Raw genomic sequence first — 27,311 nt, forward strand, 5'->3', positions numbered from 1 at the left:
TACTTAATATTTAGTGAGTGCCCACTGTGTGCCAGGCACCGTTCTAAGTGTACTATCTCATTTAACCCCGCAGCAGCCCAAGGTTGGTCTCAGGACCCCCATTTTATAGATGAGGGGCCTGAGACCCAGAGATAGAACTCGTCCATGGCCACAGAGCTAATAAGGAAGCAGGGCTGGGAGGTGCTCAGGCTGCTGGGTGTCAGAGCTGTGCCCCTCAGGCCTGGATATACTGCATACACATGCCCAAGTAGAAACACTCAGGCTTACACCAACACACACGTACACAGACAAGGCCATCCACACAGAAACACGCATGACCAAGTCCAGACCTGCCACCTTTCCCTGCTGTCCTGCCCACCCTGGGAGCTGCCTCAGGAACAGGGCAGCTGTGGGCAGGGTGGGGGGAGCTGCTAGAGGCTCCCTCCCCTTAGGCACGCCCCTCAACCCCAGCAAGCATCAAGATCTGATCAGGCCTCCAAGGCCCACGCCAGTCCACCCCCTACAAGAAGCCTTCCTACCACATTTACAAACCCCTCCCCGCAACATCCACCACTAAATCACCTCTCAAGCTTCTAGAATGGCATGGTCAGCAGGCCTGGGGTCACCTAGACGAGGGCTTTTTAAAGCAACACAGCCCTTTTTGCAAAGAAACCTTAAGCAGAAAGCCTGTGTACGAACAGCTACAGGCAGACCTGCTTTGTGAAGATAGACGCGGGTTGGTAGGGGAAGGCCAGTCTGTCAAATATCAATTCACCAAATGACCTGCTTACTGAGTTTCCAAATACACAGATCTTCCTTGGATACACCCAGGAATATAGGCTTCTCCTAATAAGCCATTGGAGAAATGATCAAAGAACCCCCAAAGGACGGTGTTGGCATAAAAGAAAGTGACTTTAGAGAGATACGATAAAAACAAGAGTTTCAACTTTAATATTCCCATATTAAACACTGAAATTTTGGCTATTTTCCTAAGAATAAATTTATCTTCCTTGGGTAAATTCGAGAAGAAAATATTCACATGGAGAATCAGTAAATTTGGGGAACAAATGTATTCATAGGAATAACATATTTATATTCAGTAACTCACTACATTCAAAAATAACATTCATATCCATACAAGAACTGGTAAACTTGGCGAATTCAGCAAACTGGCCCTTCCGTTAGTTACCCTGAGCCTGGGAAGGAGTCCCACCCGCCTCCTCAGCCTTCCAGCTCCCACCCCAAGCCATCCCTGAGTCCCGTCTGGGAAGGCAGAACTCCACAGAACATGGTTTGAAAATCACTGCTCTATCCCTGAATATAAATCCATGACTCGTATCTTAAGTACCCATTTTAACAGAAGGAAAACTGAGACCTCAAACAGATACGACTTGCCCATGGTCACATAGCTAGTTGGGCCATAAACAGGACTTAAACCCACACCCCCAACTCCAGTTCCAGGCTCAGTACCTTCCCTGAGGGCTCAAAATACCCTTGACTCACACCCGCCTAGTACATAACCATAGTACCCCCTACCCCAGGCTAAAGGCCAGCAGGCACAGAGCACAGTTGGGGAGGGCTCGGCAGGAGGCGACACCTGAGGACCTGCCCTCCCCACCAAGCCTGAGAAGGGACCATGCCCCACCCCGAGTCCTACCCCTCCACCTCCCACCGGGGTGCCCCACCCTCACCGGTAGTGCTTGTCCCACTCGGGCCTCCGACGCAGGTCTGAGAGCAGCAGGAAGGCCTGGGCTGCGTCCACGTGCACCAGCATCTCCATGTGGAAGGAGAGGAACTTGTCCTCCTCTAGAGTGTACAGGCGGACCTGCATGGGACAGACAGCAGCCTCGTTCCTGCACCTCCTCCTCCGACTATGCTGGAGGCCAGGGTTGGAAGCTCAGGGCTGCCACTGACTGCTGTGTGACTGTGAACAAGCGACTCAACCTCTCTGAGCCTTGGTCGCATCCCTATGAAAATGAGCGATTCAGCACAAGCAGACAGGAAGGGGTCTGAAGAAGCGGTCACTGAATGGGTAATCGCACTGTGGTCTGATGAAACGGTGCTTAGGCATGACATGGAACAAACCACAAACACTCCACAACACGAGGGAATCTCAGATGCATTGTGCCAAGTGAAAGAAGTCAGATTCAGAGGTTACATTCTGTACAATTCCCTGTATTGGACGTTCTCAAATAGACAAAACTGAAGGGACACAAAACTGATTCATGGTTTCCAGGGGATTAGTGTGCGAAGAGGCTTGACCACAATGGAGAATGAGAGAATTTGGGGGGATTATGGAACTATTCTGTATCTTGATTTTGGCAGTGATTATGTAATTGTATGTGTTTTCAAAACTGGTAGAATTATACACTAAAAGGGGGAATTTTACTGTATGTAAATTATACCTTGATTTTTTAAATGTGGAAAAAAATTAAAAGAGTGACTGATGCAACAAGAGAATGGATCTTCAGAGCCAGGTGTCCAGCCGACCCCCTAATGTCACTGAGGGGAAGTGACCGTCCCAGGACACAGACAAAAGTGGCAGAGCTCAAGTCCTCCCTCAGCCTGCGTGTACCCCAGGCCTCACCCCTGCAGCACCTCACAGTAGAAGGAGCCAGGGTGGGGAGTGGGGAGCGGTGAACAGCAGGGCAGGCAGTAGCAGGGTGTGATGGGGCAAGAAGGTGGGCGGACAGGAGAGGACTTGGAGCAGGGAACCCCTCTCCAGGCCCTGGTGGGGCAGGCATGTTTCTATAACTGGGTCGGTTTCATGATCTCATCCAGTTCCTTTGAAGGAATCCCCTTTTGACACGAGTGGTTTGAGAGGGTTGCTGTGGCTTGCAGTCAGTCACCTCTGGTTGCTCAGAAGAGGAAGGAAAGCCGGGAGGGTGGGGTCAGCTACCTGGTTGATCTCCGAGGACAGCACCCAGTTGTCCTTGGCCACGAGCATCTTCAGGGAAGAGACGTTGTTGTAGCTCAGGCACACCTGGACGGAGCACACAGGGAAGCCTCACCTTCTCCCCTTCCTCGGGGCTCCACGCCCGGGCCATGCTGAGGTGGGCAGAGGAAACTGGACGTGAAGGAGGATGTCCTGGGCTCTGGGAAAGGAGGCCCGGGCTTGGCCAGACTCGCTCCTCCTCTCAAGGCCCCAGATCCCTCCTGCCAAGCAGGCGGACCCAGGAAAGCCCTTGGCTAACTGTACCAGTCCTGAGGCATGGAAGCAGTATACTGTCCCCTCTGGGCCTACCTCCAAACCCACTCTGACAAGAGGAGAGGGGAGGGGTGGTGGGCAGCCTGGGCAGGCAGAAGGCCTCACCTGGTTGCTAGGGTCCCAGGGGACAGACAGGGGCATCTCCGCCTGCTTACAGGACACGATGTACTTCCTGGGAGAGAGGGAAGACGACAACCTTGGTCCCTTGGGAGCACATCTCTTTCGACAGACTTCACTGCAGGCTTACTGTGTGCCAGGCCCTGTGCTCAGCCCAGCAGGGTGGGAGAGACTCCTGTCTGGCCAGGGAGACTGGATGGGCACACAGAAAACAGCAGCTGAGAACATACATAGTGAGAGGCCGGGACGGGCCGGGGAGGGGAAGGGGCAGACCCTACAGCCCTGCTGAGCGACTTCACTCTGGCTAAAGTGATTTCACCCTTATGCCTCAGTGTCCTCATCTGTAAAATGGGATCGGTAGTCACACCTGCCTCCTCATGGGGTCATCATGAGGGGAATAGTGTTTGGCATATGGTAAATCCTCCATAAATGCGCATGCTTCTTATTTACATTGGATGGTGAATTCTGGTGCGTTTACAGAACTTTCAAGTCTGCAAAATGCTTTCCCAGTAGTTACTCACACCTGGGTTTGCTTCTTAAGTAACTGCATCTCCTCTCAGAGCCTTCCTTTCTTCATCTGCCAACAGGTATCAGAGGCAATGGAAGGAACACAAGATTTAAAATTGGCCAAACCTGGCCAGGTTCAAATTCTCATTCTGCTGAGCATTCCTGTCTGTCCTCGCCTGTACAATGGGCTGTAAGACAGCTGTGTAATGAGGCCAAGACCGGAGGTTGCCTGACATAAAGGCCCAGCCCAGTGCCCAGCACAGGGGCAGCACAGGAGAAACGCAAGTTCCCAGGGCCAGGGAGCAGATGACAGCTCTGAATCTGTGTCCCCTCCCACCGCCCGGCCCCCAACTTGCCTGTCCAGGCGGATCTTCTTCCTGGCACTGGCCTCTCGGTACCGCCGCTCACCATCCTGGGGAGAAGAGCGGGGACAGACTGTGGTGCAGGCAGGACAGCCAGCCTGTCCCCCGCCCAAGGGCCCACAGAGACCCCACAGCCCTGAAGTGGAGGTCAGGTCTCCCTGGGGCAGCCAGCCCCTGAGCTCCAGCTCCAGCTTCCCCTCAGACTCTCGGAGTGACTTTGGGAACACCACCTGCCCCCTGGACTGGTTTCCTCCTCTGTAAAAGGGGGTCCCCAAGGGCACTTACAATGCTAAGAACCCACATTTATTGAGCATCTGTTATGGGCAGACATGCTTCTAAAGTTCCATGCAAAACTTCAACTAAGCCTTACGACAACCCTCTGCGGTTGGTACTGGTCCTACCCCCATTTTACAGAGAGGAAACTGAGGCACAGAAAGGCTAAGTGGCTTATCCAAGGTCACAGGGTTAAGGAGTAGGGCCAGGAACAGAACCCAGATGGCCTGACTCAGAGCCCACCCTCTGAACCACAACTTCTAACGTCTCCTCACTCATGAACATTAAATGGCAAAGGCCTGAAAGGCACCTCAGGGACTGTCCACTGTCCTGCCAGCCACTGGACTCCCCACTCCTCCACCTACTACCTGTCTTGACTGCCCAACGCCCAGCTATGGAGCAGGGATTTTCACAGCCACGCTCCGCCTTGTGAGCTGGGCAGGCAGGGCAGGGGACCTTCCCAGAGAGAAGGTGCAACCTCTCCAAGGTCGCTCTCTGCCCCCCTAGAAGCAAGCCAGAGCCTGGCCCACAGAAGGCACAAGGGTAAGAGCCAGCCTTGAATCCAGGTCCCTGACTCTCATCCCAATGCTCTTTGCTCTCCTGTCACCATCATCACAACAGTCGCCACTTACTTAGCCAGGCATGGAGTCAGTATCCCCGCAACAGCCCCGCGAGGCAGGGACTGTAGACACGCCCTCTTTACAGATGGGACTGAAAGCTCGCAGAGGGCACCCGCTGGAAAGTGGCTAAGGTGGGGCTCCAACCCACATCTGCCCCCAAAGGCAGTGCTCTTCCAGTTCTGCTGTTAATGGCCAGCGACAAGCCAGGCCCACACGCATGGTCTGAGTTCTTCCAGAAAGCACAAGGTGTCTTCCCTGCTCAAGGGACATCCCCGGGGGTCACACCAGGGCACTCGGAGTTGGCTGTGCCCCAGCAGAGGGGCAGGGTGGGCTCGTGCTCCCCAGGTGTCACCCCTGGGCAGCCAGGGAGAGGGGCTGGTGGTGGGGCAGGACCCTGCCCCTGCTCACCCCAGGCTGGGGTCGAATCCAGGGCAGCATCTGAGGCTGGTCATCGGCATCCAGGACCACGAAGGTCATAAAGGCGCTGTTGATGTGCCGCCGGTGGGTCTCAGCCTCCTGGCGATAGGCCTCCACGCACACGCCCACCTCCATGCTGAGGGGGAGGGAGGGCTTCTCTCATGCGGGACAGGCCTTCCCACAGCCACCCCCTCCCCAACACACACACGCACGCACGCACACACACACTCCTGCTTTCCTCCCGCAGCCCCCCTCTGAGTCCCATGGGCAGGAAACCCAAGCTGTTCCTTTCCAACAATGTTTACAGAGCACCTGCTGCACGCCTGGCCCTATGCTAGTCACTGGGGTCACAGAAATGAATGAACCTGTCCAGTCCAGGCCCTCATGGGCTAACCACTGGGGGACGGAGCAATAAATGTACATATAAAATACATAAACTGCAAGCATTGTGGAAGGACATAAGAAAGGAGGTGGAGGGACAGAGAAATGAGAAAATGTTCACTCTGCACATATTCACGAGCGCTCTGACAGCTCAGTTGCTGCTGTTTCTGGATATCCGACTGTCTTTATTAATTATAGACCAGCGCCACCTCCATCCCCTCTCACATAGGAAGGTCTATGACCCTAGGATGTGGACATTATGCAGATGGGGAAATTAAGTCCTAAAACAGGGCAATAATTCGCTCAAAGTCACACAACAGTCAGGAAGCGAATCTGCACTAGAAACCAGGACTCCCAGCTCCTAGTTCAGGGCTTTCCCCTGCCATGACAGCAGACCACGAATTTGTTTTAATAAAATAAAAATAAATTAATAATAATAATTATCATTATAATAGCAGCAGCAATGGCTGACCTTCACGGAACATTTTCTCCGGCATTCCACTGGTAACCCCTCACTGAATCCTCCTCACAACTGTGAGGTAGTTGTGGTGAGCCCCATTTTACAGGTGAAAAAAACTGAGGCTCAGAGGGGTTAAATAACTTGCTCAAAATCACACAGCTGATAAAGAGTTGAGCCAAACTTGAATCCAGGTAGCCTAGCTCCAGATTTTTAACAACTACACTATCATTGAAAATCACTTTCAACGACTATACTATCATTGAAAATCACCAAATCTTTGAAATCACCAAAAGAGATACATATTTAAAGTAAGCTTTCATGGGGTTATCAGAATTCATTCCAAAGGTAAGTGCTCTGGGAACTAATTACTGTTTTAGGAAAAGGGTGGGAAAGGGTCTGATAAACAACAACACATTGGCAAGAGGTGGCCCTGTGATCTGAGCATCCAGTGTGGCAGGACCCAAGGCAGGAGCCAGGGAGAGAGACAGAGACACACTGAGCACGTGATATGACCTGAGACAGTGGGAGGCACAGGGCTGGGGAGCCCAGAGGAGGGAACATCAGAGCTGAATCTTGGTGATGGTGAAGCGGCTCAGCAGGCAGGCAGGGTTTAGACCTCACAGACCTCATCTGCATGTGAAAGGGTTCCTGGCAGGTTTGCAGTAAGATCTTTTCTCAGGTCAGGAAGAGCCCACAGCCCGGGGAGGCCCGTCTCACCCATCCTAGCCTCTCACCTATGTTTGAAGGCATTGTTCACGATGGCCTTGAACACCAGACGGTCCCCAACCTGGGATGGGCCCCGGAAGTGGAACATCTCAATGGCCTTCAGAGTAGGGTGGGCTCGGCACAGCCGGCTGGAGGAGGCCAGGGGTTCAGGGACAGGACAAAAAAAGCCCCCTGTGCATCAGCCACTGGCTTGGGCCAGCCTTCTCCCCTTGCCCTCATCCCTAGACCCAGCCCAGAACCACATGCACCGCCCTCTGACCCACCCTCTCCAGAACCCAGTGACAGTTCTGCCCAGAGGAAGAGAACTAAAGTCCCATCTCACAGCTTCATATACTGAGGTCTACGTGCGTAACTGGAAAGCCCTGAATTTGAGGTGACAGAGGAAAGGGCAGGGCTTGGGGTAAACCTTTTCCTTCCAACCTTTACACCCTAGCACCTGCTGTCCCTACTACCTGGAAGCCTTCCCCTTACCCAGGCTACTTATCATTCACAGCTGAAGTATTCTTCTTCCACGAAGCCTTCCCTGACTACCCATACCCTGACCCTCCTCTGAGATCTTACTGCATTAATAGCTGGGGCTGCCCAAAATGGCATTGCTTATGCACTGTGTCCACAGGTTAAACACAAAGGAAGGGCCACAGGTGCTGGGCTCTAAAGGGTGAGGTAGAATTCGCCTGGTTGAGGAAGACATGGGTCTGGGAGGGCACTCCTGGCAGAAGGAACAGCAAGTACAATAGCATGGAGAGTGCCAGTTCCTGAATGTCAGTTATCATAACTATAAATTAAAAAAATGCCACAAGATTTGGAGCAGAACGTGCCCCAGACAGGCAGAGGTTCTAGGAGAAGGAAGGAATTATATTTACCTCTAGAGAGAAGGGGAAAGTCAAAGAGGCTTCATGGAGGGGGTGGGCAGGGTTTTAGCAGACACAAAGTAGTGGGGTTGGCATGGCGGGAAGTCAGTCCAGGAGTGAAGGAGGGGCTGGCAGCATGGAGGATGGAGAAGGGAAGGGCACATGGCCTGATTTACAAGGGGTGTAAAGCACAGGAAGCGAGCAGGCAGGGCCAGGGCAAGGAGAGGCCCTCACGCCAGCTGAGGGGCTTGGCATTTCTCAGGCCAGTGACAAGAACCATGGATGGAATGGCGAGCTCACAGAAAAATCATTCCTTTCTGGTTCTCTGGGTCTGAAAGCCCTGGGTTACCTTAACAGAACAGCCAAGTTTCTAAAGCCTTGAATGCCAACACCAGGATGGGGTTTCTTGCCCAGAGGGAGTTGGACAAGGGAAGGAGGGGGAGAAAGGAGGGGAGGCAGAGGCAGCAAGCACCCCTCACCTGGCTGCAATGGTGGCCACGTTCTCCATCCAGGCCATGATCTGGCCCCCAAAAGTGTTGCCCTGGTGATTGGCGTGGGGGGGCAGGACCAGCTCCACACTCTCCACTCGGGTCTTCTCAGCCGGCACCATGTGGCTACAGTCCCTGCTCTCCAGATCTGACCGGGGAGGGGGAGGGAGAGGAAGCGGGGAAGTGAGAAGACTCCCAAGGGCAGAGCCTCCCTGTGGGCCTCCCAGGACCCCCACCCCACCCCACCCCACCCCACCCCACCCAGATTCTTCCATTTACTCAGCACCAAGGAGGTGCCATGCACCTCCCATCTCCCAGGGAGAGAGAGTATGTCAGGGAAAGCCCATGAAAGAGGTGCCTTTCCCTTGGCTTGCAGACTGCTCAGAGATGCCACAGGCAAGGAGACGGGACAGGCAGGACAGTCACAGGGAGCAATGAGGCCTTGGCTTAGCTGGAGCTGAGGGCAAGTAAAGGGACAGTACCAGACCCAGCTGAGCGGTCAGCCAAGGCCCGGACGCCAGGCTAAGGCATTTGGACTGGCCCTTGGGTAGAAGGGCTGTCAGGGCAGGAGGGCTGCAGGAGATGGATGGTTCCAGAGGGCCTTGACGACAGTAGGAAGAGCTGGGCCTGTCCAGCCGTGGCCTCTGGTATACGGAATTCAGAGCACAGCTCACTGCTCTCCCTGGGGCTCACAACTTCAGCCTGCTCTCTCCACTCTAGATAGCTGAACTTCCCTTGGTTGATCCTAAAATTGCCTCCTTTAGGTTTCCAGGAAGATTCTGCATTCTAACCTTCTGAAGATCAGTAAACAAATCCAGGGTCACCCCTCCGGGCCTTTGGCCAGCCTGTACCCCCTGTCAGGAAGACCTGCCTCATTTCTCCACCCATCAAAATCCTCCCAGTACAAAGGAGATCTTTGTGTGCTGGTATGGGACTATCTCCGAGATATGCTTTTAAGAGGAAAGGCGCAAGATATAGAACAGTATGTACTGGACATTCCCCTTTGGGTAAATAGAGAAGGTGAAATAAAAGGTAGACGCTTAAATATGCAGGGAACACTGACTGGAAAGACGCCCAAAGATGAGTGACAACCCCGAGGCGCCTGGGTTCTGGGTAGGAGAGACAGTCTTGTCTTTTATTCTCTCTCTGTCTCTATCTCTATCCCTACACCTTCCTCTACCTACCTACCTACCCACCTATCTATATGCTTTTTTTAAAGTCCCAGGGTCTTCAAGGCCAAGCTCAATACCACCTTCCCAAATACCTTGACTTCCAGAGACCCAAATGCATTTTGTGGATGACAAAGTGTTTTCCCTGTATCCTAGCTCCATCTTCATGGCTCCTGGGAGCTGGCGAGAAGTCCAAACACTCCCCTTTCCCTGGAGGGACCTTGAGGCAAGAGGCCATCCAGGCCTGAGGCTGCCAATGGGTACACATCCCAAAGAGACTCCCTTCCTTCCCCTGCCCAGTGGAGACCCAGGGCAGAGGGGGACATGCAGGATGCCAGCTGCCCTCCTCACCCACACCCACTCACCATCCTGAATGACACAATTGGCCAGGAGGTCCTTGATGGTGTCCGCGTAGACCAGCCGCATGCGCCGGCGCTCGGCTGCCACACTGTGCTCCGTCTTCTCCTCTTCTGTCTGCGGCATGGTCTGCTTCAGCTTCACCTGTAGACGCGGGTAGGGTGGGAGATGCTCAGGACAGGTTCCCTGAAATAGCACAAGGGCCTGCCCTCCCAGCCACCATCTCATGCTCGGGGCTGCTAGGTGGTTACAAGTCTTCATCCCTTCTTTGTCCCCATCTTCCTGTCTCCGTGTTGACTGATACATCATTTCATCCTCCAGTGTCCCTATTCCCCTTCTTCAGCAAAGGCACCTTGGATGGGGGGGTGTCAACGCAGGACATGGAAGGGAACAGGGAGACCTGGAGGATCCTCGCGTAAGGTGCACAGGGAGAGGTGGGGAAGAGCAGAGCGGAGAGGTGCCTGGAGTTCAACTGCAGTAGGGGAGGGGGCCTTCCTCTAGGGACTGTGGTTCCCCTGCCATAGCCCCTTCTAGCCTTCCACTAACCCCTAGAACCACTGTCCTGGGCAGATGCCCAGGTGGCCCAGCAGCATCGGGTAGCCAGGGGTAGCCACCTACCTTGGAGAGCTCCCGGTGGGCCACAAAGGTGGCCAAGGCCTTGCACACGTTCCACTGATTCTCAGAGCACAGGTCCTCAGAGGCCACGTGGATGCCCACCTGTAGAGGAAGAGCAACGTGGGTAAGTGAAGAGGGAAGAAATAGGGTTCACCAGCCTGAGGCCCCACAGCTCAAGACGGGAAGTCTCACCCCAGACCTGGCCTCTGGTATTTCTTTATCACCTACCAAGTCCAGAAGGCCAGAGACCTGGGATAGGTTCTGATTCTGCCCCTGGCTCCCTGGGAAACCTTGGGCAAGTCATTCCCTTCTCTGGGCCTCAGTTTCCTCATCTGTAAAATGGGAATGATTGTACTTACACTCACAGGGTTATTGAGAGAATCAAAATGAGACTGTGTTTATGAAAGGGCTTGAAGTAAGTAAAGTGTTGGCTAAATTGGAAGGACAGACACCTGAGGGGGTCCTCGGAGGTGGAGAATCTTAGTATTTATAGGGGGCCAGAGGTACAGTCAGGACCCTGCTATTCCAGCCTCAGTGATTCCTCAGTAACCACTGGTCCAGCTAGGTGAAGTTGCCTGGGCCTGACATCTCTAGGTGGGAAATAGAGGCCATGTGCATCATCAAAGAGTCCTCCCATTAAAACTTCAACAACCCTGCAGCATAGGAATCATGTTCCCATTTTACAGATGGGGAGATAGAGGCTGTGTGTGAGGTAAGCTAATGGGCCAAAGGCCAGTACCCTTCCCACTCCACCATGCTGCCTCCAGGGTCAGGCACAGCGGCTATCTTCCTGCATTCCTGAGACCACCTGGCCCTTGAAGAGAGGGTCTGAGACCAGGTGTGAAGGCCCAGGAGACTGGAAGTCCAGGCCCACATTGGAATCTACGTGACTTGGTGACCTGGGGCAAGTCCCTTCCCCTCCCTGGGCCTCAGTTCTCTCTTCTGTGTTACAGGGTGTTGGACAGTTAGACCCTTAGGATCCTCCCAACCCTGCCAGCTGTTTCAGAACTCTGCTGCCTCAACCAGGGCTCTGTGTGTGTGTGCCCGGGCTGGGGGCTGAGAGTGGAGAGGAGGCAGAAACCCCACCCGTGCGCCCACTCACCCCAGCCAGTGCCCGCCCCACACACCTCCATGCTGGAGTTGAAGGCCCGGTTCACCTTGGCCTTGATGTTCACCACCTGTCCAACACTGAGGAGAGAAAAGCAGGAGGTGAGCCTTGGAGAGTGGACAGTGGGAGAGAACAGGGGCCTCAGATACTGGTGGGGCCTCTGCAGAGGGAACTGGAGGGAGAATGGCACAGGGGACAGAACATATTCCCGTCTACGATGACCTCGAGTCCTCAGTGTTCGCACCCCGTGTTACAGGTGGGGAAGCCGAGGCCAGAGCATCAGCATGGTATCATTCATCTCCCTCGTCCCTCTGCTCCCCCTTGTCCAGTGAATGTTCAAGCTTCTCTTTGCTCTCAGCTCAACAGTCCCTCCTAGGGAAAGCCCTCCCTGCCCTCCTGCAGCCCCGTAAGGTTCACCCTCCTAGTGCTTCTTCTAACTCTGTCTCCCCCACAATCCTTAAGTTCCCCTGGGGCAAGGATCATGTCTGTTTTGCTCACCACTACACCTTCAATGCCTTGCACACAGCACAGGGTAGGCACCCCATAAATAGAGACCTTCTGAATTAATGAATTCCACAATTACTGAATGCCTGTTAAGTGCAAGAGGCTATAAACAGAGGCTGGGAAGGGAAATAAAAACAAAGAATACCTACTCTGTGCCAGCCACCGTGCACAACCTCATTTGAGTCTCAAAACAAGTTTAGCAAGTAGGTTTAGGAGGGACTGAAAATCAGAGTGGGTAAGCCATTTACCTAAGGTCACCCAGCTAAAAATTGACAGAGCCAGCATTCTAGACTGATTCTATCAACTACACTAGCCCTGCTCTTTCCAGCTGCAGCTGTCCCTCTGGAATGGTTCCATGTCCAGAAGAACAATCAAAATCTCTGGGGGAGCCACCTAGCCTGCCCTGTGCTGACTTGTTTTTCTCCTATTTTCTTCAATAGGTCTAATAGTCATGTAGGGGACTGTCATTTTTAGGAGATGCATGCTGATATGTGGAGGGATGAAGTATCATGATGTCTGCAACTCACTTTCAAATAGTTCATACAATGGAGATACTATGGATTTGGTTCCAGACCACCACAATAAAGCAAATATTGCCATAAAGGGAGTCACATGAATTTTCCGATTTCCCAGTACATGAAAAAGTTTGAAATATTGCAAGAATTACCAAAATGTGACACAGAGACACAAAGTGAGCCAATGCTATTGGAAAAATAGCATTGATAGATCTGCTTAATGCAGAGTTGCCACAAACCGTCAATTTGTGAAAAAAAAAATGTAATATCTGTAAAGTGCAATAAAATGAGATATGCCTGTATTTATCTACATACAGACAAAGCAAATTTAGCACAATGTTAATTACTGAACCTCAGTGGTGATGACCATTGCACTATTCACTTTTCTATAATTTTGAAAGTTTTCATGATAAAAAATCAGGAGAAAAAAAACCTTCCATAATCCCCCAAATAAAAATAAAAGTCTGTTTTTTGTGGTGCTAAAAAAAAAGAAGTTTGTGACCCTTTCTATTCTTCCTCTTCCACTCTTCCCTTTCTTGATTTTCCAAAGCCAAGCAGTCACCCATTTGGACTCACAAGCTTGTGTTCCTTCCTGACTATCCTCCATTCTACCACTCAGGCCAAAACTGGCTCCATCCCCAGGGTCACTGCCCAGCCCCCTTGGGGGCCCCTTCAAGCCCCTGGTTTCCTAACATCCCCTCAGCTTCTATAAACAAATCTGACCCCTGCTCAAGCACTTCCCCAGGACCAATTTACTGTGAGGACAGAGGAACATATATAATGACACCACAGTTACACTAATAGCAAAATCCAGATGATGGAGAACTCTAGAGAGCCCATGACCAGGCTTCTTCAACAAATAAACTTCAAGGTAAAGAGAGAGAGAGAGATGGTAGGGGGAGAGGGTGTTGGGGGGAGACGTAAAACCTACAGGTTAAAAAAAAGACTTAAGAGACATAGCAACCAATTGCAACCTTATTTGCTTCCTGACTTGAGCAACAAAAAGAACCGTAAAGCACAACAAAATAAAAACAAATTCATGAGACAGTAAGGGCAACTGAGTGCTGACTGGAAATTTGATGTTAGGGAGAAATTGTTTGTTTTATTTAGGTGTGCTAGTGGTGATGAAGTTATGTTTTAAAAGCGTTCTTACCCCTTAGAGAAACATTTTGAAGTATTTTTAAATGACAAAAGCAAAAACAAACAAATGAAAAAACCTTCCCCAGCTTTCCTCAGGTATGGCCAGTCCTTTCCTGACCACCAACCACACTCCAGGTCTTTCCCCAGCTTGCCCTCCCTCCCAGGATCCTCTCCAGCTTTCCCTTCCAGCCACACCCTCCTCTGCCCAGACTCAACCTCCACTCTGCTGGGTCCTGCAGCACATCCATCATCATGCACACATCCTCGCCCAGCCCTAGCTACCCCTTGCTCCTCCAAGAGCCAGAACCCATGTTGGCAGCAGAGACCCAGAGCTGGCCTAGACTCGGCTTCACTGGCCTAGAAAGCGTCACTACATACAATACTGGAGCCAGCTCAAACACCTCCAAGAAGCCTCCCTTGACTATCCTCTGCCACTACACCCACACCCAGGCATACAGACAATGTAGCCCACTGGTTAACAGCAAGTGCTCTGGGGCCAGACAGCCTGCCTGGCTGGTAGTGTATCCTGGATTCTCCACCAGCCGTATGAGCTTAGCAAGTTACTTCACTTCTCTGTGCCTCAGTTTCCACATCTGTAAAATGAGGATACTAATCGCCAGGATTTCATAGTATTGTTCTGAGGATTAAATAAGTTAATGTATTAAAAAGGCATTACAAACAACACATCAATATGGGATCATTAATTGTGACAAAGGTACCATATAAATGTAAGATTGTTACTAATAGGGGATCTGGGTGTGGGGTGTACGGGAACTCTCTGTACTATCTACGGTGTTTTTGTAAATCACAGACTATTCGAAAATAAAAGATATTCAGAAAAAGTATTACCAAGGACCGGTATGTCAGAGGAACTTATCCTTCTGAACTGAAACTATGTTTCCACATCTGTCTCCCTGCTGACTGGGAGCTCCTGGGGCACAGAGACTATGTTCCAGTTTACTTTGTGGACCCCAAACCCAGAGTGGGCACTGGTCCAGAAAAAGTCCAAGTAGTGATGAATGACTTAATAAATGAATTCAGGGACTGGCCAAACTTTCCTTAACTGACACACGGGGCTCCAGGAAGCCCCGAATAAGCCCTTGGCCCTTGATGTCCTGGGCACTGAGAGGTTAGAAGCAGGCCTGGGGGTCAGAGCAGTGTATGTCACCCCTGCAGCCTGTCCTGGGCCAAGGGCTTGGATGTTCTTTGGGTCCCGGAAAACCTGTGTGGAGACAAAGCTCAGCACATTATAATGAAGAGCTTTCTAACCAGTACAGATATTTTTTTTAAAAAAAGAAAGAAAGAAACTGGGAGGTGGTGAGCTTCTCATCCCTGGAGGTATGTGATCAGAGGATGAGTGGCTCAAGCTCCTGGCTCAGGCTTTGCCAAGGCACTTTGCCCAGGGACCTCCCCAAAGTCTGGTGACCAATGACCCGCAGAGAATGTCTGAGCTCAAAAAGGCATTCATTGATTAATTCTGCAGGTAAGAAAACTGAGGCCCAGAGAAAGAGACTGACTTCCCCAAAGTTGCCCAGCATCCCATGATACTATCTCAGTAATGTCCAATTCCAAACCTGGCCGAGGGAGCCCACACCCCATGGCACCCAGCTACAGGGCAGCTCTGAACCCACCACTGCCCCAGACACCGTGCAGCCCGGTCGGCCGCCCTCCTGCATCTGCAAAGGCCCTCAGTCCGCAGAGGCAGGCTCCAGGCAGCACACAGGCTGACCAGGCAGGAGTTGGGGAGGTGCCCTGGGCTCAGGGCGGGGAGACCAGAAGGAGAGGCAGGCGGGGCCACTTACCTAATGGTGTGCTCAAAATAGATGTCGTCCATGGAGGCCGTGACGCAGGGGCAGCCAGCATGCCTCTCCGCTGGCGTCAGGAGAAGAAAGCCATGCGTTAGCAGCCTCCCCGTGGCACACAGGCCTCTAATCAAATGTCAGACCACCTAGCTAAGGCCTGCCTCCTCAGCCGCACCCCCACCCTTCTGTACTTTCTTCCTCGGGGTTAGTACACCCTGACCCTGTCTTACATATCTGGGTGTCATCTGTCTCGTGTCTCTCCCTTCTGCTAGATCACAAGTCATGAGGGCAAGGACATTTCCCTGTCTTGTTCATTGCTGCGTCCCAGTCCTGAGCAGTGCCTGGCACATAGGAGATACTCCCTGAGCAGCTGTCGAATGAATGAATGATCACACCCTGCTATTCTACTTCCAAGCCTCCTCGAGTGCCCAAACCTCTGCCCAGTCAACCTCACCCACCTTTGTCTCCTTGCCTGAGTCATTCTTGCCCTCAGGATCCTGCTCCCTTGCACTCGTCCCTCTAGAATCCCTTCTCTGCCCTCAAGGCTGGGTCAGGGCCACTGGTCTGTTCTCCTACAGCCCCACTTCCGCCTCCCTTTCCCAGGCCCCATCAAACACTGCTGGGGGGCAGTCAGGTCTCCCCCACCAGACTGTGAACTCCCTGCGGGCTGGAGAAAACTGGTACGCTAAAGGCAATGAAATGAGCTCAATCCAGCTCCACTCAGCTCTACTCAGTGTTGGGAGGTGGTTCAGGCCAACAGCCTTGGGCTTTGCTCACAGCAAATGCCGTCCGTCTTGGAACAACCACGTGTAAGGCTCTGCTGTGTCAGGCAGGGACCTGAGGGTGCAGGACCAGCACTTGGAGCCCTGGGGGTTTGCGGGTGAGAGGGTGGGCCTGCACTGAGCATGGAGAACTTGGAATGGGCATTGCAGCAGGTGGAGCAGCATGAGCAAAGGTCAGGATTAGGGAGGAGCACAGCACCCAGGGGACAGTGACCACCTCTGAAAACAGAGGCCTCTCCTCTGGGTGTGCGGAGCCAGCGCTGGGATGGGAGCCTTACCAGACAGGCAGGCCGTGGCGTCAATCCACTTGAGCAGCTGCCCAACGCTCAGCTCACCACGCTGGTTGGTGTGGCAGGGCAGCACCAGCTGGCTCATCTGCACCTCCGTGGGGTTCCGGTACCCCTCGCCCTCTGCCATGGTGTTCTCAGCACGTAAGGCCGACTTCCGGGATGTACGGCTGGAGAACACTGAGGCCAGGCCCTGGGGAACAGGCAGGGACAGAGAGGTCAGCTCACAGCTGGGTCTCCCAGGTCTCCCTGAGACCTGAGGACCACCTCCCATGAGACCCCACTCCAAGAGTGGCCAGCACCCTCCAGCCCATGGTGTCAGACCCCAGAGGCTCTCTGGATGCCACTTATCCCTACCCTCCTTTTAGCCAACAACTCTGTGTTAACACAACCTTGGACCTGAGGGGGGTGGCGGGGAGAGGTACTGAGCAGAGAATCCACCCAGAGAAAATCCTCAAACTCATGAATTAGAGGCAGAGTTTCTGCCTGGGGCCCAGCCCATTTTGGAGCAGCCACGTGTAAGGCTGTGCTGTGTCAGAGCAGGGACCTGAAGGTACAGGACCAGCACTCAGAGATCATCAGACTGTGAACAAGAGCTGGGGACATTTGCCTGTGTGAGAAAAATGACAGGAGGAACAGGCCCAGGGTTCCAATTTTCATGGCCAATGTCAAGTGTGGTGATAACAGTTACCGCTAACATTTATAAAGTGCTTAATAACTATCAGATTCTCTTCTAAGCACTTTACAAGTACTAATTCAACTTCCACCTGTCCAAAAAATCTCTGAGATAGGTACATTATTACCCCCATTTTACAGATGAGGAAACTGAGGCCCAAGGAAGTGCAAAGCCCAGCTGTGACCTCAGAGGTCTAGCCACAGTGTCTGAGGTCCTACCCACCACACTACACTGCTTGCAGGGCCTCCTGGGGCCTGAGATGAGGAGTCCAGGGGCCTGGATATGGATTCAGCAGCAAAGAGTGCCATGACCTGATGCAGACCCTGCCAGTGCTGCAGGATGGGGCAGCGATGGCTCAGGGTAAGGATGGGACTTGCACTGGGAGTCTGTATCCTTTGGAAATTTTCCCTTATGAGGATCTTATAGCTAATTTAATAAATCCAAAACACTGAGGTGACTTGTTTAAGATCACTGACACCCTACGTGGTAGAAATGGGATTTGAACCAGGCCTGTGTGACCCAGAGCAGCTGTGGGTTCCAAAAGAGGCAGCTCATTCCCAAGAGACCCTGGGTACCAGGTTCAGTGCCAGGCACCAAAAGGAGAGGAAGCAGCCATCCCAGGAGCTCGCAGCCTGGGTGGAGGCCTGCAGGTGCCAGGCTGCCAGGCTGCCAGGCTCTTGCAGGCAGCTCACAGGCCCCTGCGGTCCAAGCAGCAGGATCTGTCACCATGGTAACCACTGCCAAGGCATTTCCAGCCTGGTGTGCATCGGGGGCCTGCCTGGATGTGGATGCGGGTGGCTGGCTTTTCGGTGTGGGAGACGGTTAGAGGGAGGAGGTAGGCAGACTCTGTTTACCCACACTATTCCCAAATCCTTCCCACAACTAGGGGTTCTGGGCAGAACATTCCAGAAACAAGCCCTGGAGAAAGTCAGGGCAATGGGGAACGCAAGATGCAGAGGGGAAGGGGGCAGAAGAAAAGAAGCAGACCATGTGGGGTTTCTGGGCAGTTCTGGATGTGCACACAGGGAAGCCCCACACACAGTATCCCTACTTTACAAGCTTATTCTCATTCACCACCTCACTGGATCCTCACAAAGAAGGCAGAGGGTAAAGACTATTTACCTCATTTTACAGATGAAGGTCAGGATGGAAACAGCCCTAGACCAGCAGTCAGGACACCTGAGATCAATCCTCTCTGCTTCCCACCTAGCCAATCCCCACTCCTACCAGCCTCCTATTTCCTGTCTGTGAAACAAAAGTCCCAGCCATTGGAGTCTACCTGCCCGCAACTAGGATCTTTACCTTGTTCATTTCATTCATTCGTTCACTGAGTACCTCCTCTGTATTGGGCCCTCAGCCAAACATTGAGAATACAAGATAAACTGGGCCAATCCTTTGAGAAGCTCCTACTCTAGTGCTCATGCTTAGAAGGGCCTGGCACACATTAGGACCTTATCCAAGGTTTGTAGAGGAATGTCCAGAGACAGATTTGAGTTCAAACCCAGCCCTATCCCTCAGGTGCTATGTGATCCTGAGCAAGTCCCTTCCCCTCCTGAGCCTCATCTGTCACTCACCAGGCAGAGGCAGGGAGACTGCTTATCACCAAGGCACCCCAGCCCTGGTACCAGGACCCTGGGTCTAACTCTGCAGGGCTCAGGCACAGCCAGCTGAGCTTTCCCATGAGGAAGCTAAGGAGCCCTGTCACCTGTCAGACAGGAAATACTGTGTTCCAAGCAGGACTGAGCTCCCACCCCACCCCAGGCAACCTGAGGGACAAACCCCACTGTGCGGTGTCCACATCCGTCAAAGGGAGGCATACAGAGCCCCAGGGCTGTCGCACAGGCAGAGGGGGCAAAGCAGCACTGGAGGCCCCAAGCACAGCCTCTCAGACTCCAACTTGGGCTCCTAGGCAGTCTGCCACATCAGGCCAGGGCAGGCCAGGGCAGGCCAGGCCTCCTCCTAATCCCAAGGTGGGCAGGCAGCCAGCCCAAGAGGCAGGGGCGTGTGTGGCCCAGGCAGTGTTTAGCCAATGGGGCCCCAGAACCAGGCCACTCCTCCCAGGGCCAGTCATGGGGAGAGCAGAGGCCCTGGACAGAGTCAGGGCCTGGGGCAGCCAGGCAGGCTGAGCCAAGACAGCTGACAGGGAGAGCAGAGCCCACATGAAGGTGGGGAGGGCATCTGAGGGTCAGAGACGTGCGCTCTCAGACAGCAGCATGCCAGGCGCTGGCCACCAGCCACAACAGACACGGCCAGATTTGATATCCCCAGACTAGGCCCCAGCTGACTACACTGTGGGCTCTGTCCCCCTTCTCCTGGGCCAGAGTCATGTGACAAAACTGGGGCAGAACAGGAAAGGCCACTTTGCCCAATCCCTTCACGACTGGGGAGACGGAGGCACATAGAGGGAAAGGAGGTCCAGGGTAAAGCCTCCCAGGCCAGCGCTCCATCTGGGCAATGTGACGACAGGCCCACGCTAATAGCCTTAGCTGGATTTCCTCCCTCCCCCAAGTAGCCAAATCCCAGTGATCCAACCTCCTCAAACTCTCAGTCTACCCACCACTGCCCTGCTGCACCCAGGCCCCCACACTGCTCACTCACTGGGTTGTTTCCACAGCCTGTCCACAGGCCTCTCGTCTCTCCTCCTTCCAGCCTCCCCACAGCACAGGAGGGAACTTTCCAAAACCCAAACCCAACAACCCAACAACCACAACCCACTTCATCCTGCCTTGCAGGGAGGCTAGACCCAGTCCTTGCAACTCCTCCCACTACAGGACTTCATTCTGTCCCTTAGGACCACACAGACTTTCTGAAGAGCAAGCCAGAGCGGGACCTCCCCTGCTCAAGAATCCTCAGTGGCTCCCTATTCCCCTCACAATCAAGGCCCTACTCTGGGGCTCCTGTCACTGCCCCGCAGCTGCTCTCCCAGCTCCAGACCACACTGGGTTCCTCTGAGCACCACTCTCACCCACCTCTGTTCCTCTGCTGCGTGGGCGCTGCTTCCACCTAAAATCCCTTCATCTGCCTTATCTGCCAAGTGGGTCCCTCCTCCTCCCTCTTCAACCCCTCCCCCACCCCTGCCTCTTCCCTGGGGAGAGCTAGGGCCTCCCTGGCCCCTCAGCTTCACTGTCTCCACAACACTGATCCAGCTGTGAAGTCACTGCTTTCACAGCCACCTGCCCCAGCAGACAGGCATTCCCACAGGACAGGGGTGCACTCGGGCCTGGCACCGAGGAGGTGCCAAATAAACACCTACGGAAGAGGAAACGGGTAATGACCGGGGCGGCCCTGGAGCCGAGACCTGAAGGTGACGATGGTCTGAAGTAGAGAGAGGACTGAAGAACAGCAGAAAGGAAGGAGAAGCAGGAACAGCGGTGACTGGAGTGGTAGGGACAAAGGGCAGCCCGCTGGAAAGTGCTAGGGGCCTGTGTGGGTGGAGACGAGGGAGAGGGGCCAAGGAGTGCCCAGAAACCAAGGAGGACCAGCGGAAAGATCTATGGTGATTGGCCAGAAAATGCGGAGACCAGCCAGCAGAGAGATCACAGTGCCTTAGGGAACCATCAGAAACAGCAGGCCTAGAGCAGAGGAGGCCCACCTGCGCTGGAGGAGGGGGGCTGGCTTGGATGACTTCTTAGCTCACCCACCATGACCCAAGGCTGTGCACAGGCCTTGGGGGTCAGCCTGGCTTGGGTTCAAGTCCGGTTCCACAACTAACTTGTGGGTGACTTTGGGAAAGCTGCTCCACCTAACTCTATGGGCCTCAGTTTCCCCAACTGTAAACATGGGATTATAATACTTATGTCCAAGGGTCATCGTGGGGATGAAATTACACAGGATCAAGTGTCCAAAGCTCCTAGCACGCGCCTGCCACGTGGCTAACGTTTATTGAGCACTTACGTTAGCATTATAAAACTGAGTTTAGGCTTCCTACAGAAATACAGCCGGGAGACACCTAAACAGAATTCAAACCAGACTGTTTACATAGTACTTTCTCACCCATGATGTCACCAGAAGCACGTGACAACCCCGTGAGGGGGCAAGATTCGTAGCTGGTTTGAGAGCTCCTGTGAGAACTCAAAAAGCCAGTGGAGCAGGGATTCAAGTGCAGGGTGCGAGACTGCACGGCCCTGTTCCTCCCACTCTCCCTCCCTGCCTCTCCCCAGGGGCTGGGGACTGTGAAGGCAGGCCCCGAGTGGGCAGGGAGAAGCAGCCTTGGCCCACTCCCAACCAGGCCCCATGAAAGGCCGGGTTGTCCGAGCCAGGCACTCTAGCAGTGAGGGGAAGCTGCCCAGGCTGGTGCCCTGTCCCCACAAAGGTGGCTCCAAGTTCTCAGAGCAACCAGCAGCCTCCCAGCAGTTTCCCCACCAGCAAGGAAGGAGCATCTGTCAACCTCCCAAGCACCCTTTCAGGCCTACTCCCTACCTTCTTCCCTAAAAAGGCTCTGAGGCGGCCTGCACATGCACACAGGAGGTGCAGGCACGCACACACGGGTCCCGAAATGCAAACACAGCTAAGGAACCAAATAAGGGAGGAGCAAGTCTTTTAGGAATCCAGTTGCACAAAGGTGCTGCTATAGAGAATTTCATTTGGCCTTGAGATTCCCAGTAGCCAAGGCAAAAAAGGGTAGTAGTGGGTACCAAACGCCCAGGTAAATAGAGAGTGCATCAGTCCATGAAGCCAGCGTGAGGGCTGGGAGGACATCAGTGGACTATTCCATAGGCTACTGATTGCCACACAACATCAAATCATATCTTCATTCTAGAAGATAAATAATGGTCCCCAATCCTATACACACATCCTCATGTTACTTCTAGCTACAGGGTGTGTTGGCACTTGACAATTTTCAAAATTTCAGGGTGGGAAAGGTAGAGAATAAAACTGTTATTTTTTATTAAGCACCTCCTATATGCCATTCATTTGGTTAGCATCATTGAACACCTACTGTGTATCGAATTCTTTGCTAGGAGCTTTCATATGTATTATCTCAGTAATTCTCAAATCTATCCTACAAGGCATTGTTTTTCCACCCATTTTACTGATGAGCAAACTAAGGCTGAGAGCAAGTGCATTGCTTCTGAACACCTGAGAAGTGACAGGATTCAAGAAAATCTCAGACTTACTAGCCAAAGTCCATGTTTATATCTCTACAGCACTTCTATAGGACTTGGAGATGAAGAAGATGGAAGAAACTCTTTCTAGCGGAAATTCAGAGACAGGATGCAAACTACCCCAAGTCACACAGCCAGTCAGTGACCAAGGAGAGAATAGAGGCCAGTGCCCTGAGTCCCTGTCCAGAGTCCACAGACTGGAGCTGGCTGATCAGGGGGTGGGCACTCCCCTTCTGAGCCAACCCTTGTGCTCCCCTAGTAAGGACAGAGGGGGATGGGAGGGCCTCCAATCTTCTAATCCTGCTCCTGACCCCAAATCTGGCAAGGAAGAGAAGTAAGGCAGGGGATGATAATTGGAACGCTAAGCTAAGGACAAGCCTGCCCCCACCTCTCCTTTGGAGGTAGAGCTTCATGAGGCATTTTCAGTTCAGTGCCTTCCTGTAAAACTGAATATAAATGGAACTTTTATCAGCTCATCACCCCCAGGAGACCTTGGATGAATTATTTTACCTCTCTGTGCCTGTTTCCTCATCTGTCAAATGGAGTATTTGACTGAAGAATCTCCAAGACTCTTTCTAACCGTGAAAGTGTTTGGTTTACAGGAGGAACTCCTTCACAAGGCCCACGAGGCCCCCAATAACTGCCTTGCCGCCCCTCCAGTCTTACTCACACCAAGTACCCCCCGCCACACCTGCCGTCTCTCAGTCCCTCACACACATCAGGCCATCTCCCACGGCCGGGCTCTTCCCATACTGTCCCCTCTGCCTGGAGGACTCTTCTCTCCTCTTCACCTCTATAATGCCCACTTGTCCCCCAGATCCGTTATCTGTTCCCCGTCCTCATGCTCCTGGCCCCAGAGACCTCCCCTCTGTAAGGCTCTCCACTGTGATAACATGCATTTAATTGTGAGAGTATTTGGCTGACATCGGACATGAAGGTTCACCAGGCAGGAGCCCTCTCTCTCTATACTCGGTGTGGACAGGGCCCAGCACAGACCCTGGCTCACTGTGGGCCAAACGAATGAGTTTGCTCAGAGGGTCACCAATCCCCACTAATGTTACCCCATGCAGGCAGGGGGAATGCAGGCCAGGAGGTCAGGAAAAGTTCCCCACTAGAGACTTTGCTCCCATGCCAGCCCCCTCACCCCATTCTAGAACAGAGTTTGAACATAATCTGTCTCCCCCTACACCCAAGGGTAAAAATAGCCTTGCCTGAAATCTGACACCTCCCCTCAGCTGGGTTATCTGGACAACTCCCCCTGACCCACTGTGGAGCCAACCAGGAGCCAGAGTGGGTAGAGAGGACGTTTCCTGAACGCCTACCCATTCCCATCTCACCCGACCCACAGGAAATGGGTGAGGCGTTATCATTGGTGAGGTACACAGGGGACCCAACGGAGTCCCAAGTCCAAGGTCTGCCAGCTCTTAACCAGAGAGGTGGGGTTTAAGTGCAGGCCTCCTGCCTCTGTCTACACAGCAGTCCTTGCCTCAGCACCATGACAGTGAAAAGGGCTTAGAGACTGATTGCAAGTGCCTGCTGGTATGGATGGGGAAACTGAGGCATGAGGGGGCTGTCTGTCCAAGGTCTTAAGTGAAAGGGCAGACCTTGGGTAAGTTATTGGAAGCTGAGGATAATCCCCACCCCTTCTCCCTCCAAGAGTAGTGACGGTTAAAGGAGGTCCCACAACTAAGGCACCCGGCTGTCTGTGAGGGTGGCTGGAGAGGATGAGGCAGTTGGGCTGGACCAGACTTGTCTTTCCTCCAGTAGTCTTCTCACTTCTGGGAAATGAACATGGAAAAGGGAAGGAACGTATGGAAAGTGCTTTGCAGACCGCAGTGGCTCAGCCCTCCTCTTACTCCTGCACTTCTTCAGCCTGAGGGGGACCAGCCACACAGACAGGACAGTGGGTCCCCGCCCGCACAGAGCCAAGACAGGAGTGACCTGGCAGATGCTGTTACACCGAGAGGCAGCAGGAGCCTGGAAAATGGGCAGAACCTGCAGGGACTGGCTGTGTGAGGCTGGGTTCAGATTAGCTTCAGCCAACATCCTCAGCTCTGCTTCTCTGCATCATTTCGGTACTGTCCCTGCAGCATGTCGCAGAATAACAACTGATGGGACATGAGCCAGTTTTTAAATTTCTCTGACCCCAGCTTCGTCGTTTATAAATTTGAAAGGGTAGATGTGCAGGTGAGGTTGAGAACAATCATGCTCCCCAATTTAATTATTTAATATGTGCCAGGTGCAGTGCTCAGCATTTTCTATGCCTTATTTCTTTCAACCTTCACATAGCCCTAATACTTGAATGTTGTTATTATTCCCATTTTACAGATGGGAAAAGAGGTTCAGAAAGGCTAAGTAATGTGCACGTGTGCACACACACACACAATCACACAGCCAGTAAAGGGCAGAGTTGAGACTTGAACCCTGGTCTGTCTAACTCAAGGGCTGAGGCCGCTTGGGTGCTTTGCTCTAACTGCCTCTCTCTCTTGTCAGATGGGCAGGATAGTTCCTGTCACATCCCAGGCACTTGTGCCAGGCTGGGCCCATTCAGGGAAGCTCTCCTCCCCACCGACCCCATCTCCTCTGCAGGAAACGGTGGTGGTTATCAGTACCTCCTCCCAGCGTGGTCCAGAGGCCAGGCGCTTGTCCCAGTGGGTGCTCAAGACCCAGCGGCCTGTGAGGAAGTGAGGCAGCCACCACCAGTGAGGAAACTGCAAGCTCTCTGTCAGCTGAAAACTGTACTTTGTAAATCCTCAGCTCTCAGGAGTGGGAGGAAATCTCATGGTCAGCTAGATATGCCCCTCTCAGATGCAGGAATCTCAGCTACACCAATGGCTGTACAGTGTGAGCTTGCTCGCTCCCAGAGACAGGGGGCTCACTCCCTTACAATGTAGACACTTCCCCTAAGGAGCAGGCCTGCCTGTCAGTTTTCTCATCTACCCCTCCCCCTACATCTCCAACAGCTGCCTCCCTGCAGCTTCCTTCCTTGGGGCTGATTGCCACCTCTCACCCCTACCTCCAGCAGACCCCAGAAAGAGGTAGGAGGGGTCTGCAACAGGCAGTCCGACCCCAAGAGTGACGGGCCCCCACTATGTGGCCCCTTGAGGGAGCCCCTCCGACAGCACCCAGCCTAGAACCCACATTCACCATCAGCTCCCTCATGATGGAGCCCCTGGCAGTGGGATGGGCCCTTCACAGGCTGTGAAGAACAGAGCCAGCCTCTCTCCTCATCAGAGTCCCTCATACCCTCCCTACCAGACAGCCAAGGCTGCTGCCTGACACCACCTCTGAGTCACCATAGCAACGGGCAGCCAGGCGACAGGCCAGGTCTGGCCACCCTGCAAGCAAGCCCGTTTACCTTGGAGCTGGGCACACCAGCTACAGGCAACACAAGCCCCCTCCGGGAGGGCAAGGGGGAGAGGGAGGAAAAATGAGAAGAGGGAAGCGGGGAGGAGAGAGGCTTTACAGAGAGAGAGGGAGGAGAAAAGAGAGAGAGAATAGAAAAAACACGAGGTCAAAGAATATACGCTGGTAGGAACAGACCAAGTAGAGGAGAGGGGAGACGCGCGAGCGCGCACGCGCACACACACACACACACACACACACACACACACACACACACGTCCAGAGAGAGAAGTAAGAGAGGCAGGAAAGGGGCCCCCTCTCAACCACCCCCACTGCACACATTCCTCAGGCCTGAGCTGCTCTCAGCCCTTTGGGATTCTGGTCACAGCTGGGACTTCCTGCCCCGGGAAGCTCGGAGCCCTGTGGCCCCTTGGAGGCCCCAGATGCTACTCCAGCCCCTGCAGTTCCCTCCAGCTGAGGGGTGGTGACCGCCCTCCCCAGCAGGTGGGCCCCCCAACCCCCAGGCAGCACCTACAGGCTCAGTCCCCTGCTGGTTCCCCACACTCCCCGCCATGCCCCAGCCAGTCACCAGTTCTCCTGTCCACCCAGGCCTCCCATTCTCTCACCCAGCTCCCCTCCCCTCACACAACACACTGACTTCTTTCCCCCAGTGTTCAAGAAATCATTCCTAAACAGAGCAGAGTGGTGGGGGTAGGAGACACTTCATCCACGGGACACATTTCCTTACACCGCACAAGGAGTGGACCAGGCCTCAGAAGGAGGCCCAGCAAGGGGACACCAACCCTCAAGGGGCTGCTTCTAAGGCCCCGAATTGCCAGGTCACAGGATGGGGCCCAGAGCTGGGCCTGGCCTGCTCTCTGGAGGGGGCTGCTGAGCTGAGCAGGTGCCCAGCAGTTACCATCTTCCAGGGCCTTCCTTGGCCTCAAGCTCTCTGGCTGAAAGATGGCATGATCATTCCTGCCCTAGTCCCACTCCCGCCACCATGTGCCCTACATTGCCTCAGAGGAATCTGAAGCCACAAGAAAAGCTTGTTGAAGGGGTGATGAGCAGGGCAGGAAGAGAAAAAGGAAAAAACGGAAGGCACAGGGGCTGGCAAGACGGACACAGGCTGCACTGGAATCCCGGCCCCACCTCTGTCTCCCTGGATAACCTTAGCCACTTACTTAAGCCACTCTGAGCCACATGTTCCGTATCTGTAAAATGGGAATAATAATATAGGGAGGATTCAATGAGACTAAACACAAAGTGCTTAGACCAGGACCTGACCTGTGGAAAGTGCTTGAAAAGTTTCAGCTCTCCATGTTAAAAAGCCGAGGCATTTGTATCACTTTTTTTAGATTCCATACAAAACAGAAATAGACTCAGACATAGAAAACAAATTTATGGTTACCAAAGGGGAAAGGGCGGGGGATGAATTAGGGGTTTAGGATCAGCAGATACACACTGCTATGTATAAAATAGATCAACAAGGTCCTACTATATAGCACAGGGAACTA

General features: G+C 53.2%; 1 protein-coding gene across 6 annotated transcripts in view; it reads right to left on the reverse strand.

Annotated features, from left to right (window-relative positions):
• ACOT11 (acyl-CoA thioesterase 11) overlaps positions 1-27,311 on the reverse strand; it is a 67,593-nt gene that overhangs the window by 31,927 nt on the left and 8,355 nt on the right. For all 6 annotated transcript variants that reach the window (XM_064493551.1, XM_064493550.1, XM_064493552.1 and 3 more), the window contains exons 2-13: positions 16,660-16,861; positions 15,600-15,669; positions 11,658-11,718; positions 10,534-10,632; positions 9,924-10,059; positions 8,381-8,537; positions 7,059-7,178; positions 5,475-5,619; positions 4,168-4,223; positions 3,293-3,359; positions 2,879-2,962; positions 1,671-1,804 (exon numbers count right to left, since the gene is read on the reverse strand). In XM_064493551.1, coding sequence (XP_064349621.1) covers positions 1,671-1,804; positions 2,879-2,962; positions 3,293-3,359; positions 4,168-4,223; positions 5,475-5,619; positions 7,059-7,178; positions 8,381-8,537; positions 9,924-10,059; positions 10,534-10,632; positions 11,658-11,718; positions 15,600-15,669; positions 16,660-16,861 — 1,331 coding nt within the window. The remainder of the gene's footprint in view (positions 1-1,670; positions 1,805-2,878; positions 2,963-3,292; positions 3,360-4,167; positions 4,224-5,474; positions 5,620-7,058; positions 7,179-8,380; positions 8,538-9,923; positions 10,060-10,533; positions 10,633-11,657; positions 11,719-15,599; positions 15,670-16,659; positions 16,862-27,311) is intronic.

Source organism: Camelus dromedarius, chromosome 14, assembly GCF_036321535.1.
Source record: "Camelus dromedarius isolate mCamDro1 chromosome 14, mCamDro1.pat, whole genome shotgun sequence".
Classification (NCBI taxonomy): domain Eukaryota; kingdom Metazoa; phylum Chordata; class Mammalia; order Artiodactyla; family Camelidae; genus Camelus; species Camelus dromedarius.